This window comes from Gymnogyps californianus, chromosome 8 (assembly GCF_018139145.2).
Source record: "Gymnogyps californianus isolate 813 chromosome 8, ASM1813914v2, whole genome shotgun sequence".
In the NCBI taxonomy this organism is placed as follows: domain Eukaryota; kingdom Metazoa; phylum Chordata; class Aves; order Accipitriformes; family Cathartidae; genus Gymnogyps; species Gymnogyps californianus.
In genome coordinates this window covers 10798149-10812976 of record NC_059478.1, presented here as the reverse complement: position 1 = coordinate 10812976, position 14828 = coordinate 10798149, and the positions used below count along the sequence as shown (strand labels likewise).

General features: G+C 41.6%; 1 protein-coding gene across 1 annotated transcript in view; it reads right to left on the bottom strand.

The window, feature by feature from the left end:
* The window catches only part of CRB1 (crumbs cell polarity complex component 1), a 112180-nt gene that overhangs the window by 63577 nt on the left and 33775 nt on the right, over positions 1-14828 (bottom strand). The window contains exons 3-6 of the mRNA XM_050900991.1: positions 11502-12086; positions 5317-5512; positions 1737-1876; positions 307-489 (exon numbers count right to left, since the gene is read on the bottom strand). Coding sequence (XP_050756948.1) covers positions 307-489; positions 1737-1876; positions 5317-5512; positions 11502-12086 — 1104 coding nt within the window. The remainder of the gene's footprint in view (positions 1-306; positions 490-1736; positions 1877-5316; positions 5513-11501; positions 12087-14828) is intronic.

The following is a 14828-nucleotide window of genomic DNA, read 5'->3' as shown; positions in this document are numbered from 1 at the left end:
GAGCGATGCAGCTTTGCGGACAAGGTAGTGGAAGAGACCGCGTCTCTCCCGCTGCCTGGGCTGCCTGCCGTAGGGGCCGCGCCTGGCGCCTGCTGCTCTCTGGCGAGGTTCGCCACTTGTGCAACCAGCTCCCTTTATTCCATACAAATCACTGCTGAGACGTGTGTGTGGTGACCACCAGAGGGACCCTTTGCACTATGGCACCTTAAAACACATCTCTCATTTTACAGATTTATTCACAGCCAAGCCTAAACAACAGGATACTGCAGCACGTCATTTCCTAAGCTTTCACCAAAGGAATCTTACCGGTAAAGCCTGGCTTACAGCTACAGATATAGCCCTCGGCCTTGTCGTAGCTGAAGGCCGGCGGCAGGCCTGGGACGTTCCCGTAGCGGCTGGCCCAGGAGCGCTCCACGCAGTCACCCCCGGAGAGGCAGGGGCTGCTGCTGCACTCCCCGATGTCCTCCTCGCACTGGGAACCCGCATAGCCTGTGGAGAGCCATGAGAAGGCATTTAATTGATGTGCTATTCATTCATTCCAGACCCAAAAATACTATTGTGAATATATACTGTGAATATTAGATGCACTTGGTTTCAGACTCTGTCATGTGCTAAAAGATTTCCTCTGCTTCTTGGAGGTGCGAACGTTTCCTTGCAGCTCCCTGTCAGGGCTCAGCAGCAGGATATTGCTATGACTATTCTGCATCAGCTAGCTGAGCTTTGCTGTGCTGTACAGACTTCGGGGTTTTTTAGGAAGTAATGTGGAGATCCGTGTGGATAACAAGGCGCTGCATTGCGGTGTAGATGTGCTCTCAGGTTGTCTGAAGTTTTCCTTCTCTTTTGCACCACCTCCCTATGACAGAGGAGGGCAGGGAGTATAAATTTGGTGTTTGTAAAGGGCTTTATCTGGAGTTTGAAGTGCCACAAAACTCCCCGATTTCTGGAAAATGCTAAGGGTTCTGCCTAATTTTTCCATTTCTAATGCAGCAAGAACCGTGTAGTCCAACAACGCTGTGGCATTTACCCCTCACAGTGTGCTGTGCTCCTGCATCCTCAGTAAGGACGTGGACGTTAAGCTTTCTAGACAGACTTCTTGTAGTTAGTCTGCGTGCTGTAAGATTCACGAAGTCTTTCAAGAACGTGGGGTCTGTGTCCCCACTGGGGGTGTGGGAGCCTTTTCGCAAATGTCTGGATATGCAAGCATTGCTGGCAGAGGAGAACACAGCCCAGCATGTTTCACCCTACCCTGCTAGACAGAAGAACTTGCACTGGTGATATGAAGACCAGTTTCCCAATATAACACCTAGTTTAATTATTATTCATAAACAGACAACATTTTGCATTGAAAAGTAAGTTTTTGGACTGGTTTAAAGGTCACGTTAATGAAGACTAAAAAAGGGTCAGCCGCAGCAGTGATTCATGTATCACACGGGTTGAAAGATTAAGCAACTGGGAGATGGATCCCAACTTTGACTTATCTCTTGTCTTGACTCCACAATACTGGCACTTTTGGTTTTTGCCCACTTCTGCTGTGCAGGAAAAACAATCCTTAGCTGGAAAAGAGAGCAACTTACCTATAGGGCTCTGACTCATGATGAGTGAAGCCCACCTAAACACAAGCCCATAGAGTATTTTTAAGGTTATGTAGCTTCAATCTTTTATTGTCTCAGCAAAAAAATGAGGACATATCTACTACACAAGGAAAGAGAGTGTTTATAGGAGAACTTAGAGCTTACCTGGCCAACAGTGGCATGTGTAGTTGTCAGCATTGTCCTCGCAAGTGCCGTTGTTGTAGCATGGTTGTGACCAGCATAAGGGAGTTAGGGTCTCACAGTGTAGGCCCATAAATCCAGTACCGGTACAGTTGCAGCTGTACCTGCAACACAGAATGCAATGTTCACTCTAGCTGGAAGTCAGGAGATCTGGGCTTTGTTCCCAAACCTGGACGGGCTTCTTGTGTAGCCTTGGCTAGCAGCTTGCACAGTTGAGTCCAGGCTCAAGACCACCATCTAGTGCTGTAGGAGAAACCGCAGAAGTTGGGAACCAACAATGAGCTTTTTCCTGAAATATGTGGTTTTGTCTGGGGAAAAAACCTGCTTGTGAATTCAAATTGGTTTTGACAGATCATTTCTTCTAAGAATTGTTGATCTTTTTTTCTCTTCTTTTTTTAATTTGGGGGGGAAAAACGTTTCTGTCATTTCCAATGCAATTTTTATAGGCCTAACATTATTCACCAAATGAAAAGGGGAGAGGCAGTAAGTGTGTTAGTATCCCTTTCTCTTGGACTGGTGGAAATTGAATTGGCAAAAAAATGCCATTTCTGTTCCTCGACTAAGTGATATTTTCTCTTTGATGAAAAACAGTATTTTATTGTTAGGTTAGAACAAAAATGTCAATTGCTTGCATAGTTCCAATAATAACAGTAATACCAGCTTCCTTTTGATAGCAATGTTACTATTATGGGTTTAGAAGTAAACAAAGTATTATATATAAAGGAACAACGTGCATGTAATCAGTAATGTCTGGAGTTTCTTGTTTGTGTTTTTTTTCGGGTGAGCTAATTATTATAAAACATATAACTCCTATGCTTAGGTCATAAGGTATAAGGTCAACTTGTACGTGTCATAAGAAAAGACAGGCCTTTGCAAGATAACTATGTTAAATGTGCGTGCTTGGATGATCTTTGTCTAATAATAATTATCAGAAACAAAAATTTATTCTTGTTTTATTTTAAAGTGATACACTGGTTATTGTACAATTGAAATCATGGGGAATCTTGCTGAACAAGAGATAAGTATACTTATTTGATAATTTCTGTGCTTAATATCTAAGTCTTAGACTTGGAGTAAATATATGGAGAGAAAGCGAAATTGTTGAATGTAAGGGAACGTCAGAGAACAACTGGCTCCTGCAGTCTAACAGACCAAAAAGCATAAACTTTTTACTATGCTATTTAAGTGTACATAAGCAGAAACTTCTGGCAGGCCAGTTTATTACTAGTGTATGGATTATTCTTAAATCAAAATGAGAGATGACTTAGACCAGGTGGCATTTGAATTTAGGATATAAAAAGTAATGAGGAAGATGTGAATCAGAAAAATAATTTTCATTCCAAGGTATGTTCTCAAAACAGAAGTCTCTTTCTTCTGCTGTATTTTTCACACGTTTCCTCCATGTGCCTTCAGTTTGGTGCTGTTCAGCTTTGTGGTGAGAAATTTTTTTCTGTCTTAGTCCATGGACCTTTTTCCCTTTGGTCCCGAATCATGGAGCAGTGAGGAATATTCACAGCTCACTGCTTAATGTGAAGCTCCACCTGTGTGCCTTTTTTCTCAGGGATCTTTAAGTGTTTGACATTGCTGTTGACCTTCAGGGATTCTGGAGGGTGCCCTGCTTGTGGGCAGACTATGTCTGAGCAGGCAGATGGCTTGTTCTATTAAGAGTGATACTCTTAGATACTCTAACTAATATATTTTGGGGGCTTTTTGTTTGATGTTCTCACAATATGCAGAAAGCAATACGTGCAGATGTTCTTTCCTATGCAATCAAAAGAGCATTGAAGGTCCTGGGAATATTTCCTATGGAAAAAAGGCTTGGAGCATGCAGAGGTATCCTCTGTGGCTGTGCCCACCAGGTTTTGTAGGTCCAACTAAGGCACCTCTGTAAATTTTTGAGTTTCAATAAGAAATGTTCAATAATGTGAAACCGTTTTTTTAAGAGATCAAGTTCTACTTTGTTGCATTCATGCAACATCACTGGAAGATCAGTCTGAAATTTGGGAGACAATTTGGTTCGGTGTTTGTATTTGTGGCTTTTAATGCTAAATCTGTCACCTCACACATTTCTGAGAGAGCCGGTGGCACACGCAAAAGCCTCAGCTGTACTGTAGCATTAGTCAGAAAAGGAAAACTACTGCTTAAAGACTACAATTCTTCATTTAACATAAAAAATACACAAAAGAAAGGAAATTGCTAGACACCCTTCTGTTTTGAATTGCTTTGTTGTCCAACCCTTTTCATCATGTAACAAATGTGGTAAGAGCTCCAATCGTTCTCCAGATATCCTGCAGTATTACAAGCCAATTAAAATTGCTCTTACAGGTACCTCAGCTTTAAAAGCTAGGAGAAAAATGAGTGGCATGAAGTCTGGCCTGAATGAGCATCCCAGTTGCTCACCTCATGCATGTATCCTCAAAAGGCTTGCAGGTTACTAAATGGGTCTGCTGTGAACTAGTCAGGTGCAAGGTGACCTCCCTCTCCCTGCTGTCATGCTTTAGCTACACTGGAAAACAGTAAATTGCTTTGTCCTGTTCAGAGTCATTCAGCGCTGCTGAAAAGGAGCTCCGCAAGGTTGGTGCCATGTCACCGCACTGTACAAAAGCTCATTCCCAGAACATGATCTCTTCCCCTTCTTATTCAAGGCAAGCATGCCTTTTGCTGACATGACTTTTGGACTGATTTTTGGGGCACTAAAATCTTCAAAACCGCTTTATAAAAACCGGAAAATACACAATAGAGTACAATTCTTATACTGGCAAGAGGAGCGCCTGCATGAATACACTTATGAACTTTCAGAATGAGCTTATACGTATGTATTTTCAGTTTGGGAATCTCATGCTGAGCATGCAAAGCCAGTATTGGTGAATGAATGCCAGAGCTCTGGCTGCCTGAGCTGCACTTGGACCTCTGTGTAGGGTTATTAACAGTAGGTGGAGAAGCTTACATTTCTGTTGCCTTGTATTCTCTTTAGTTATTTTTTTTCTTTGCCCATGGACTGCAGGTTGTTTTGAATAAGGAGCTGTTGTCCTATATGCCTGTGAAGTTCCTGACACATTTCCTAATGATATCTATCACTATGGTTACTATTATTACAGTTTTCCTCTGCCTCTCTTTTCTAATGCTTCTGTCTGTCTGTGTGGGCAGCTGCTGTTGGCAAATTCAATTTCATGCACTCTCACATCTCTCTTGGAGACTAAAGTTTGATGAGCGTTAGAAACAGAATTCATCTCTAAATGACAATCTCAGGGCCAGACAAACAACATGTTGTAAATATTTAAAGTAAAAGTACAAATGTGAAAAATGTACTTCTTGTTCAGTCTTTGCCATAAATATTTTGTTGTCCTATTGGCTCTGACGCCAGACTTGCACTCTTTAATCCTTTCCAGATTTAAACTGAAATCAGTGCAGGATCAAGGAGTGAAATCCACAATTTGAAATGAAATCAGCTGCCTGGCAGTGCAGGCTCTTGTAGCATTCCTGTCTGCAAACAGAGGAGCTAACAGCACCTCCCATTAGTGTTACCCAGCTGTAGAAGACATACCCGTTGGCATCATCTGTGCACTGTCCCCCGTTGAGGCACGGCTGGCTGACACACTCGTCGATGTTGGTTTCGCAGAGGTCGCCAAGGAAGCCTGGTGCGCAGGAGCAGGCAAAGCTCGCAAGGGAATCGTGGCAGGTCGCGCCGTTCAGGCACGGCTGTGACAAGCACTCATCTATTTCCAGCTCACAGTTTGTACCTTCAAAAGCAAAGGAAACAAGGGAACCCCAAACTTAGGAGATAGTTAGTTTTGGAGATCTCAGCAAGGACTGTTTTAAGTACAGTATTCACACAGTTGTTTTTTTTTTTTTTTAAAGCAATTGCCTATTTTTAAAAGGCATTTCCTCCTCAATGTGCATTGCAAGACTAGTTTTTTCAAGGCTTGGGAGAATTTACAACAGAACAAACCAGCTGTTACTCACAAGAATAGGTAGAATAACAACTTTTTATGTTAGCTTGAACATGGAAACAGAATGAGCTAATTTTCAGATTATTCAAACCATGCTACTATCCTATTTACACAATACAGAAGTGACTAGTAATTTAATGACCTCAGAAGAGTCCATTTAAAGCTGCATAGATAATTGAATTCATTGGGAAGCTGTCTCTGTTTAGCTGTGTTTTATTGCTTAATTTTTCTTAAGATCTAGCAATGTGTAAATAAATTGGTCTATGATGCCATGTTTGCAACAGGTCAGAATCTTGGAGCTGCTCTTCAGAGATAATTGATGGAACTAAATCAGTTCTAATACTAGTTTACAGCTATTTATGATAGTGGGCAGGTTAAATATACACTCCTTTTTCTTATCTCTAGCACAGTCCAGGAGACACTAAGAAAATTTCATAATTAACACCTTGCAGCTCCTGCTTTGATTATTTCAGGGTTTTGTGTGCTTATGCACTTATTTAGTATTTTGAGTAATAGAATGATATTTTTAAAATAATTTTTACCTGCCAAGTCAATTCGTTTTAACAGCTACAGTATCAGCCACAAAACAGATGCAAAATGGCAAATTACAATGAAGAAGCTGCTTTTAAGTGGACTTCCCTATCTTTTATTTGGCTTACCAAAGTAGCAGTAGTATTGTAAACAGTTTTCAGGGGGATTTCCTACTTGAAGGAGAATCTGCAGCCCTGAGAATGGGTTCCATTTTTTTTGAAGAGGTGAAGTTTTCAGTACAAGATGATGGGGCAGGCTTTCAAAAGATGGGAACAGACATGTTTTGATGATGGGTATTGTCTTAGCAATTTATTTAGGAGGTCACCTCTAATTCTTTCTTTATGCTGTTTTTGCCAGCTCTGTCCTTCTGTGAAATTTGTGCATTCTAACTCAGAACACCTTTCTCAAAACACTGAGATTGCTAATATTTAGCACTGTTACTTTATTACTAATTTATTTTGACCCTTTTGAATGTAACATCTTTGTTCAAAAAAAAAAAAACACCCACCCACTCCATACTATGGATAAGTACCTGGAAATATCTTAATGCCAAAACAAAATTTGAGGATGTTAACTCATAATTATTTTTCATTGTATTTAAACATTAAAGTGCAAGTTCATCTTTTCGGTAGTTAAGAAATATTACTGCTGTAATTTTAGAGAATATATTTTTATGTTCCTTGAGACCACATATAGAACACTGGATGGATGAAGTTGCTGGTCTCGTGCCTCCAGTTTAAGATTCACTGATCAGCTAGCCACTACTTTCAGCGGGAGCCTGCCATGAGACCCTAGCACAGGAACGTTCTCTTATGGCTTTATGGTAATGTACATTACATCCAGATATAGTGAGCAATCCCTCTGTGGTCATTGCCCTGTGAATTCACTGTAATTGTAAACAATGTGTTTGCAGAAGTATGTCTAGTGACCGTAAATCTGCCAGAGCTTGTTAACAGCTTACTGCGAACACTAAAAATCATGTGACAAAACAAGCCCTGTTCAACTGATCCTCAGTTCAGCCAAATTTAAAACTACAGGCCTGAGAACAGCCTGACGATTAACATGAGAACATAGCGTTGTTGTTTTGGTTCATGTCTTTAATCTATCAAGCCCAGTAACCTGCCTTCGGCAATGTTGCCTCAGAAGTAAACTCCTCTCTGTATAATGCATCCAGCCAATGCGATATGCCATGCAAACGGGGGGAATTCCTTCCTAGCCTCTACTGAATCTGCCGTCAGGCTTTCTTATATGTGAAGAAGAGAGATGAAAAGATTAGATCTGCATTTGCACCTCAGTCTAACATTCTGTCATAAATATGCTGTATGCCAAATATCATATGCCAGAAAGGAAAAAGAGCACCAACAAGCCCTGCCACAGTTACTGCATGGGGCTACACCATCAAGAGCAAGGCGTCCCGTCCTAGGGCAGGCAGGCAGAGTATTTCAGCAGATACCAAACCGCACAAGTGGTTTGAATTGCAAGATTGAGAAGGTGGATATCAGTGATATTTATAACTCTTGCGGTTTCTTTGAAGAACTAAGATTATTTCTTATACTGCTTGCTTTTCAAACAAGTCCTACTGTGCACTTCTTTGTACAGCCCCAGTCAATAAAAAGTAAATGGAGGCAAGGATGAAAGAAATATAGCCAACATTTTCAAACTTGCCTGCCTACAGATATATTGTAAAATCACCTTCTGGTCAAAGATACTAGGGGTTTGCAGGCTCAGTGTAGTTCCAGCAGGACCTGCAAGTTCTTAGTAAGGCTGGAAATTCGTATCCAGGTCCCCCCTTCTGCTCTCCTGTGCTGTAGTGCTGTGCTGGGGCATGGCAGGTACAGAGGACTGTCCCCAAATTCCTTAATCTGTATATAGTAATCTTACGTGCTGTCATCTGGATGGAGAGCGTCAGATAGCTATTTTCTAGGCACCAGCTTTGAAGGAACAGGAAGAGAATTCATCAAAAATTAGACAGAGGGAAGAGTTCAGTTTCTCAGAGAAAGGCTCATCCTTTTTGCATGCAGGTATATTGTAACCACCAGTTACCTGTAGGCATGCACAGATATAAGTTGCTACAGGTCTTACAACACTGCCCTATGCAGACGCGATCGGAGGAGAACAGTGGGGCTAAATCCAATCAAAGGTTTCAGCATCGTGAAGTTATGAACCGTGACAAGCACTTTGGATGTATATGCCCTCTGCTAATCTTTGTTTTGAAAACGCTTTGACATGGGGCCAATACTGCTGGGCTCCTCTCACGTCAGTCTTGTGCTTAGGAATCTCAGCAGAGCTGATAACCTGGGCTGAATCCTCTGCTCAGGCTGGCTAGGGCGCAAGGTGGGGAGTGCTGGTTTGAAACTTGAATGCTGAGGAAGGAAACAGGCTTTCCACTTCGTTGGCAATTGCTGTTGGATGGACAAGGTTGTTTGCTATTAATATCCACAATGATACTGCCATGAGCTTGTTGGGAAGTGAAATCTATACTTGAGGTACTTCATCCCATGGTAGAGGCTGCTGTGCCTCTGCTTGCCTTTAGATGCATTGTAAGTCTTAGACACTTAATCTAAATATTTCCATGGCGTATACATTATCGATAAGAATACTGCATAAGAACTTAAAGATCTATCAGAAATAATTTCCTTATATTGTACAAAGTTCCTCCCAGCTATGGTTACATCATAGCAAAAGGTATTGCACAAAGAATGAATCTAGCCCATTGCACCTATTTCATCTGTCACTGAAACGCTTTCTCCTGCTGTTGTCTTGGGCTAAGACTGGTTTGGAACTGCCATACACCCCTGATAGTTCACACTAAAATGTTCACTGGCAATGGAGGACTGGCTTCAGCTGTGTCCAGCAAGGTAATTAACGTCCCTAGCTGTGGGTAATAACAGGCTCTTACACCACGCTCTGTTGGGGTGAATTAAAAGCAAGTGCAATTAGTGCAATGGAGGAAAAAATGCATTTGATTAAGGCAACCAGCAAAACTTCAGCAAACCAATTGAGCTTCATTATTTAACAGCTGTGTGACACATGTCTTGTAAATAATTTCACACATGCAGAACATTATCATAGAAACTGCAGATTTCATGCTAAATTTTCCAGTCTTTGGCTCTTGGTGTGTTCTAACCTCTTCCATTTGTGTAAGAATTATGTGTGACATTTCTCAGCTATTTTAAGAAGTGCTGCAGCATACCAATCATACAAAATAGCAGTCATAGTCCATGAAACAAGTAGCAACTGCAGCCAGTAACTCAAGCATTTGGTTAACATTACTGCTGTAGATTTACTGTACGTTCTCTACCTACATATCAAGAGATATAACCTTTTTAACATCTTAGGGAAATGAGATGAGGCTGGATGACTTCCCACAGTAATTCATGGTGTCAGGCCAGGATAATAATGGTTGGCAAGATCCCCTGATGGAGTAAATGAGGGTTTTTATTACCAATGGGGACACCTCAGGGCTTTCATCCAGTAATCCCTCTGGCTTGTGCATTTAGCGCAACTCACAGCAAGGTGCAGAAGACAACAAAAAAGAATGCTTCTGATAAATCATTTTGTTAAGTAGCTTTTAAAAGCTGGTGTTTTGCTGCTGAAGGAACAGTCTGCTACTCCTTTATAGAATTATTATGATTAGTCTCTTTGCTGCTGGAAGCAGTGTCAGAACTGTATGTCAAAACACTGCAGCCTCTTCTGCTTTGTATTTTAGACCTCCTTCCTTGGTTCTCTCCTCATTTCTTAACTCTGCTTGTGCTGAGTGCAGAGCACTTGGTGGCATAGCTTGATTTTTGGCGAGAGCAGAGAGCATCAGCCTGGGAAACAGCAGAATTTCGTGATGAAAGTGGAGCGACTCCAGCAGAGCAAGTTTCCTCCAGCAGTTTGTGTTGATCTAAATCTTCATTTCTTTTTGTTTGGGCTTTACTATTTTATTATGTTTTCTCTCTCTTTGTCTCTAAGGTGTATATTCTGTCTATTTCAAACCGAGTTTCCGGGCTATGGATCCAGGCCTGGACCCGACTAACAGTGCCAGTTAAACAAATACAGTTTCCTGAATACAACAGGAGGTCTGGGCCGAGTCTGATCATTGCAGAGTAACCATGCTGGTTGTTAATAGGTTTTTCCTTCCTTCTGCTCTTCAGCTTTCCCCTGGCTGTGTAGTTTTCTCCTCGGCTGGCCTGGGCTCAGACACCCGCTGGCAGCAGCAGGGTGGCGGGAAGGTAACAAGCTTCCTTCAAATAACATTCTCCGTGCTCATGAGGGATATTAACCGAGGGCTGGCTTCCAGTGAGTGCTGTGTCAGACACAGGAAAGCTGCTTTTTACCTCTGACTTCCCCTCCTGCATGGGGATTTGGGGATGGAGCTGTAAACCACATCTCTTATTTTTTATTCACTTGAATTACTTGAAGCAATAGCTGGTTTTCCCCCCCTTTTGCTGTAGGACTTTTTCCCCCCCCCCCCCCCCCTTTGCTTACCTGACTGGCAATCTATCACTAAAATGCCTCCCCTTTTCTGCTTTTAATGATTCAGTTAATGATTCAGTGTGCTACCTCTTGCAGTCCTACCCCAGAATACAGCTTTGAAATTTGAAGGGAGCTGTCTCCCACAAGGATTATATGCTCTCCAGTAGAGGAAGTAAGCAAGAAAAATCACACCCGTCCCTTAAAAATGGAGCCACATAAAATGGGATTATGAAAAAATGGGCAGTTTGGGAACCTGATAATACTTTTCTTTCTATTTAACTTACATAATGTTCCAGTTGTAAATGAGTCCTCTGTTCCCGGGAAGAGCAGAGGAGAGGAAGTTAACATGAAACCTCTAGGTTTAAGAGTACAATTTGTCGTGGTTAGCAAATCAAGCAAGTCTAATTAGATCTAATTTTTAACCCTGTCAAACATAGGTTTTGTCTGAGGACCAAAAACTATGTCTAGCACTCTGAGGACATGCATTTTGAGAATGTTTCTTTCAAAAGGAAAGTTAACCTAGCCCTGTGACACAGCTTGATGTTCACAAAAACGCTCTTTAGTTTTTGGTAAATGTGAGATTTCTTTAATCCTTTTCTATCTGATATCAGTCATTCACAGTGATAAGGTAACCCATAATGCACCAACAGCCACTGGTGCCGAAGCTGAAGGCAAGGTGGTAATACAGTATGACTAAATAAGTGTGTGGGTGGGGGAGTTGAACTTGGAACATGAATTATGATGGTGCTCCATGATGCAAAGAAAAAGTTGTTTTAATAGTGCTTACCTATGTACCCAAGTGGACAGATGCAGTCATACTGTCCGATCTGGTTGAGACACGTTGCCCCATTCAGGCACGGATCTGACACACATTCATTCACTTCCAGGTCACAGTGCTTGCCTTGGTAGCCTGGGACGCAGTAGCAGGAGTATTCATCAACCCCATCCCTGCACACCGCTCCGTTGTGGCACGGTTTGGAAATGCATTCATCAAAATCCATTTCACAGAGTGTGCCTGTGTATCCTGCGCTACAAAGGCAGGTGGGCCCAGCCATGCCATTTTGGCAGGTGCCTCCATGCTCACAAGGGTTTATGTCACACACGCTGACGGCTGTTTCACAGGTAGGTCCATTATACCCAGCAGGGCACTCGCAAGTAAAGCTGAGGTTTCCAGCAGAGCTTAAACAGGTAGCATTTTGAAGACAAGGGTTTGAGGAGCAAGGATCAGAGGTTTTATTGCAGAGTTCCTCCGCACTGTCCACTGATGCGTCTGCACAACGGCAAGTATCGTCTTTACAACCAGCAATGCATGTAGAGTTCTTTTGGCAAGAGTTTGACAGGCACCGGGAATCATTCCTCATGCAAAGTGACTCTAGAAGGGAAACACAAAAAATCCTGAGGACTTCCATAGCACTGGGAGTAACCAAGAGTGAAAGAAGTGCAACTCCTAACACAACTGTGCTTCAAAACCAACAGCTCCAATTGTTTGCTGTTGAGAATAAAACAGGGCTGGTAACTGTGTGGCGCATATTAGCAGACTAATAAATGTAAAATGAAAACAATTACGAAAATATGGGTAGGTTGTAATTTCCTGTTCTCGCCTCTTCCAACAACCATGGCCTGGAGTGTCAGGATTGCTTAACACTATATTAAGAGTACGGTTGCAACAATATTGGTGGTTGTCAACAGATATCCAACAATATGGAATGCATTTAGGTATATTTAAGACAAATGCATTTTTTTACTAGAGAAAGGAGTTGAACCACGTTTTTCAGTTCAATACCACTTTGTATTCTTTGGTGGTGGAAGTTTTTTGTATTAGATTTCAACAAAGCTAAACAGCTTGGATGCAGTTATAGCTCAAGTAAGTGGTTCAAACCATTGTGCATTTTGATTTTGACTTCCTGATTATAAATAGTAATTTGACAGCTGTACAACTTTTCCACCACAAAGAATCTCCCAAACACGTGAGATTCAAAATAGCCCTCTGAGAGCCTTCCAGCCTCTGAGGCTGGAAGGGCATGGTGAACATGGTGTAAACATGTTCCTTACCCTCCAGGAGCTGAGCTCCTGGCAGTAATTAAAGGCCACTTGGAGTTGCCTTGCTGCTGAGAAGATTGGCTGACAACAACAATAGCTACTTCTCACTTCCCAACTGAGGAGGAGCGAGCTGTTAATAGCATTGTTCAGAACACTGATAAAGCAGTGAAAGTAGTGAAGGATGTTCTTTCCAGTAAAAGAAAACAAGAATTTTGCTATGAAACTGCATAACTTTTAAAATCATGATTAATTGTCTCCATAACAAAATAAGTGGCTGTATTCAGATAAGCATAGCATACATATGTAGGTATATACCTGCTGCCTTAAATTCAGCGTTAGGCATACTAAGCAATAGCAACAAGGTGCCAAATACCGAGTGCCTGAGGTAGGTGTGTTGACCTGAGCTGAATCCTCTGCAATCACAGCTTCACTGCCAACAATATGAAGTGAGCTAGACTGAAGCTTGTGTACCTTTGTGTGTGCTATAATCAGGTCTCCCACATGCAGCACAGGCATAGATGAGGAGTGCAATGGGGTTCTATTGATCACTGAATTCATCTCATAATATCATGTTGCTTCTGTCATGACTTGCCATTGTTTTGGTATGGCTCAGTGGAAACGGTGTTAATCATCAGCACACATCCTGCAGCGTTTGGGAATTTTGTTACTTGCATACAAACTGACTCAAGGCTGTAGAGATGGTAAGACCCAAAGGGATGATTGCAAATGGGGTGTTTGCTCTAGACCTCTATCTTGGTCTAAAGGTCGAGCTTTTGAATGCTGTGGAGAGGCTAGTGGAAGAAATCCTGGAGTTGTCTCCAAATACTGTGCTAGTAAAATGAAACAATGGCAGATAAAACCTCATAGACAATGATTAATGGAGAGGAGAAAGGCAAGTAGTTATTTACTGATATAAACCACCTAGAAGACAGGGACCATATAAATACTGACCTAAAAAGCCAAATGCACGTATAGTATTTTAATTCCTACTGATCGAATAGGAAAATCTGATCTGGACTTTAACAAGAAGAGTTCTCTCCAGTACAATTTTTTCTTTTGCAACTGATTTTCACCATATTATAAGAAATCCTCTCCTGTATAGTGAACATCTGAATACCATCAGACTTCTAATGTGATTATGATGTGACATTCCTCAAAATATGAGGGTAAAACTGTAAACAAATATTTTGCATATTGCTAGAGAAATAAAATTATTGTGTCACGGGAGGAAAAAAAAGCAGTCATATCTTGGCCAAGAATCTATGAAATAAAGCTGAATGTTCCTTTTGGAGAGAAGGTAGTGATTCACAAGGGAAAGACTAGTGGGTTGGAGAATGAAAGTTGCATTAAACGATCTATATGAGAGTCCTGTAAACATCCTATTTTCTTCTTTCAGTTATACTTTTATTCTGGAGTCTTGTTTGGAAATACAAAGGGTATATGTCTTCCACGGCAGTTACTTGAAAATGAATGGCAGAACAGCGTATGCTTGTGCAAACAGGGTGTTGTTGATGAGCTGAACTTCTCAGAGAAATTCAGACCCATCTACCACCAGCTTCTAATTTCTTACTGGTTCTTGGAACTGAGATTCAGGAGGGTGGGCACAATAAAGAAGGAGATGGGGCACTGAAAGACAAGCAGCGTGTAGAGACGCTTATCAATAACTGGGGCTAGACCAAGGCTGATGAAGTCCTGGGGCAGATCCCTGGCTGGCTGGGACAGTGAGAGGCTAGGGTTGGTCACCTGAGGATAACAAACAACCATTGGGGATTGTCAGAGAATAAAAACTAACTGATGAGGGTGCATTTTCATAGTGTGTATTTTAATACATAATGTAATTTAATCTGTTTTTTCCAAGGAAGGGGAAGTGGGGGAAGAAAGCCTCAGAAGGCTTTACCAGCTTAGGAAAGACAGCTTATGTAGATATGACACTATGATAACAAATGAGGAGGTTGGAAAATTTATATGTGCTTCATTGTTGTGCCTCCTGACTTGAGGTGTACACAGGAGGACCAGTGCCCCTGAGAATAAAAAGCACCAATCTGAATGAACTTGGTGTTCAGAAATAGGTACA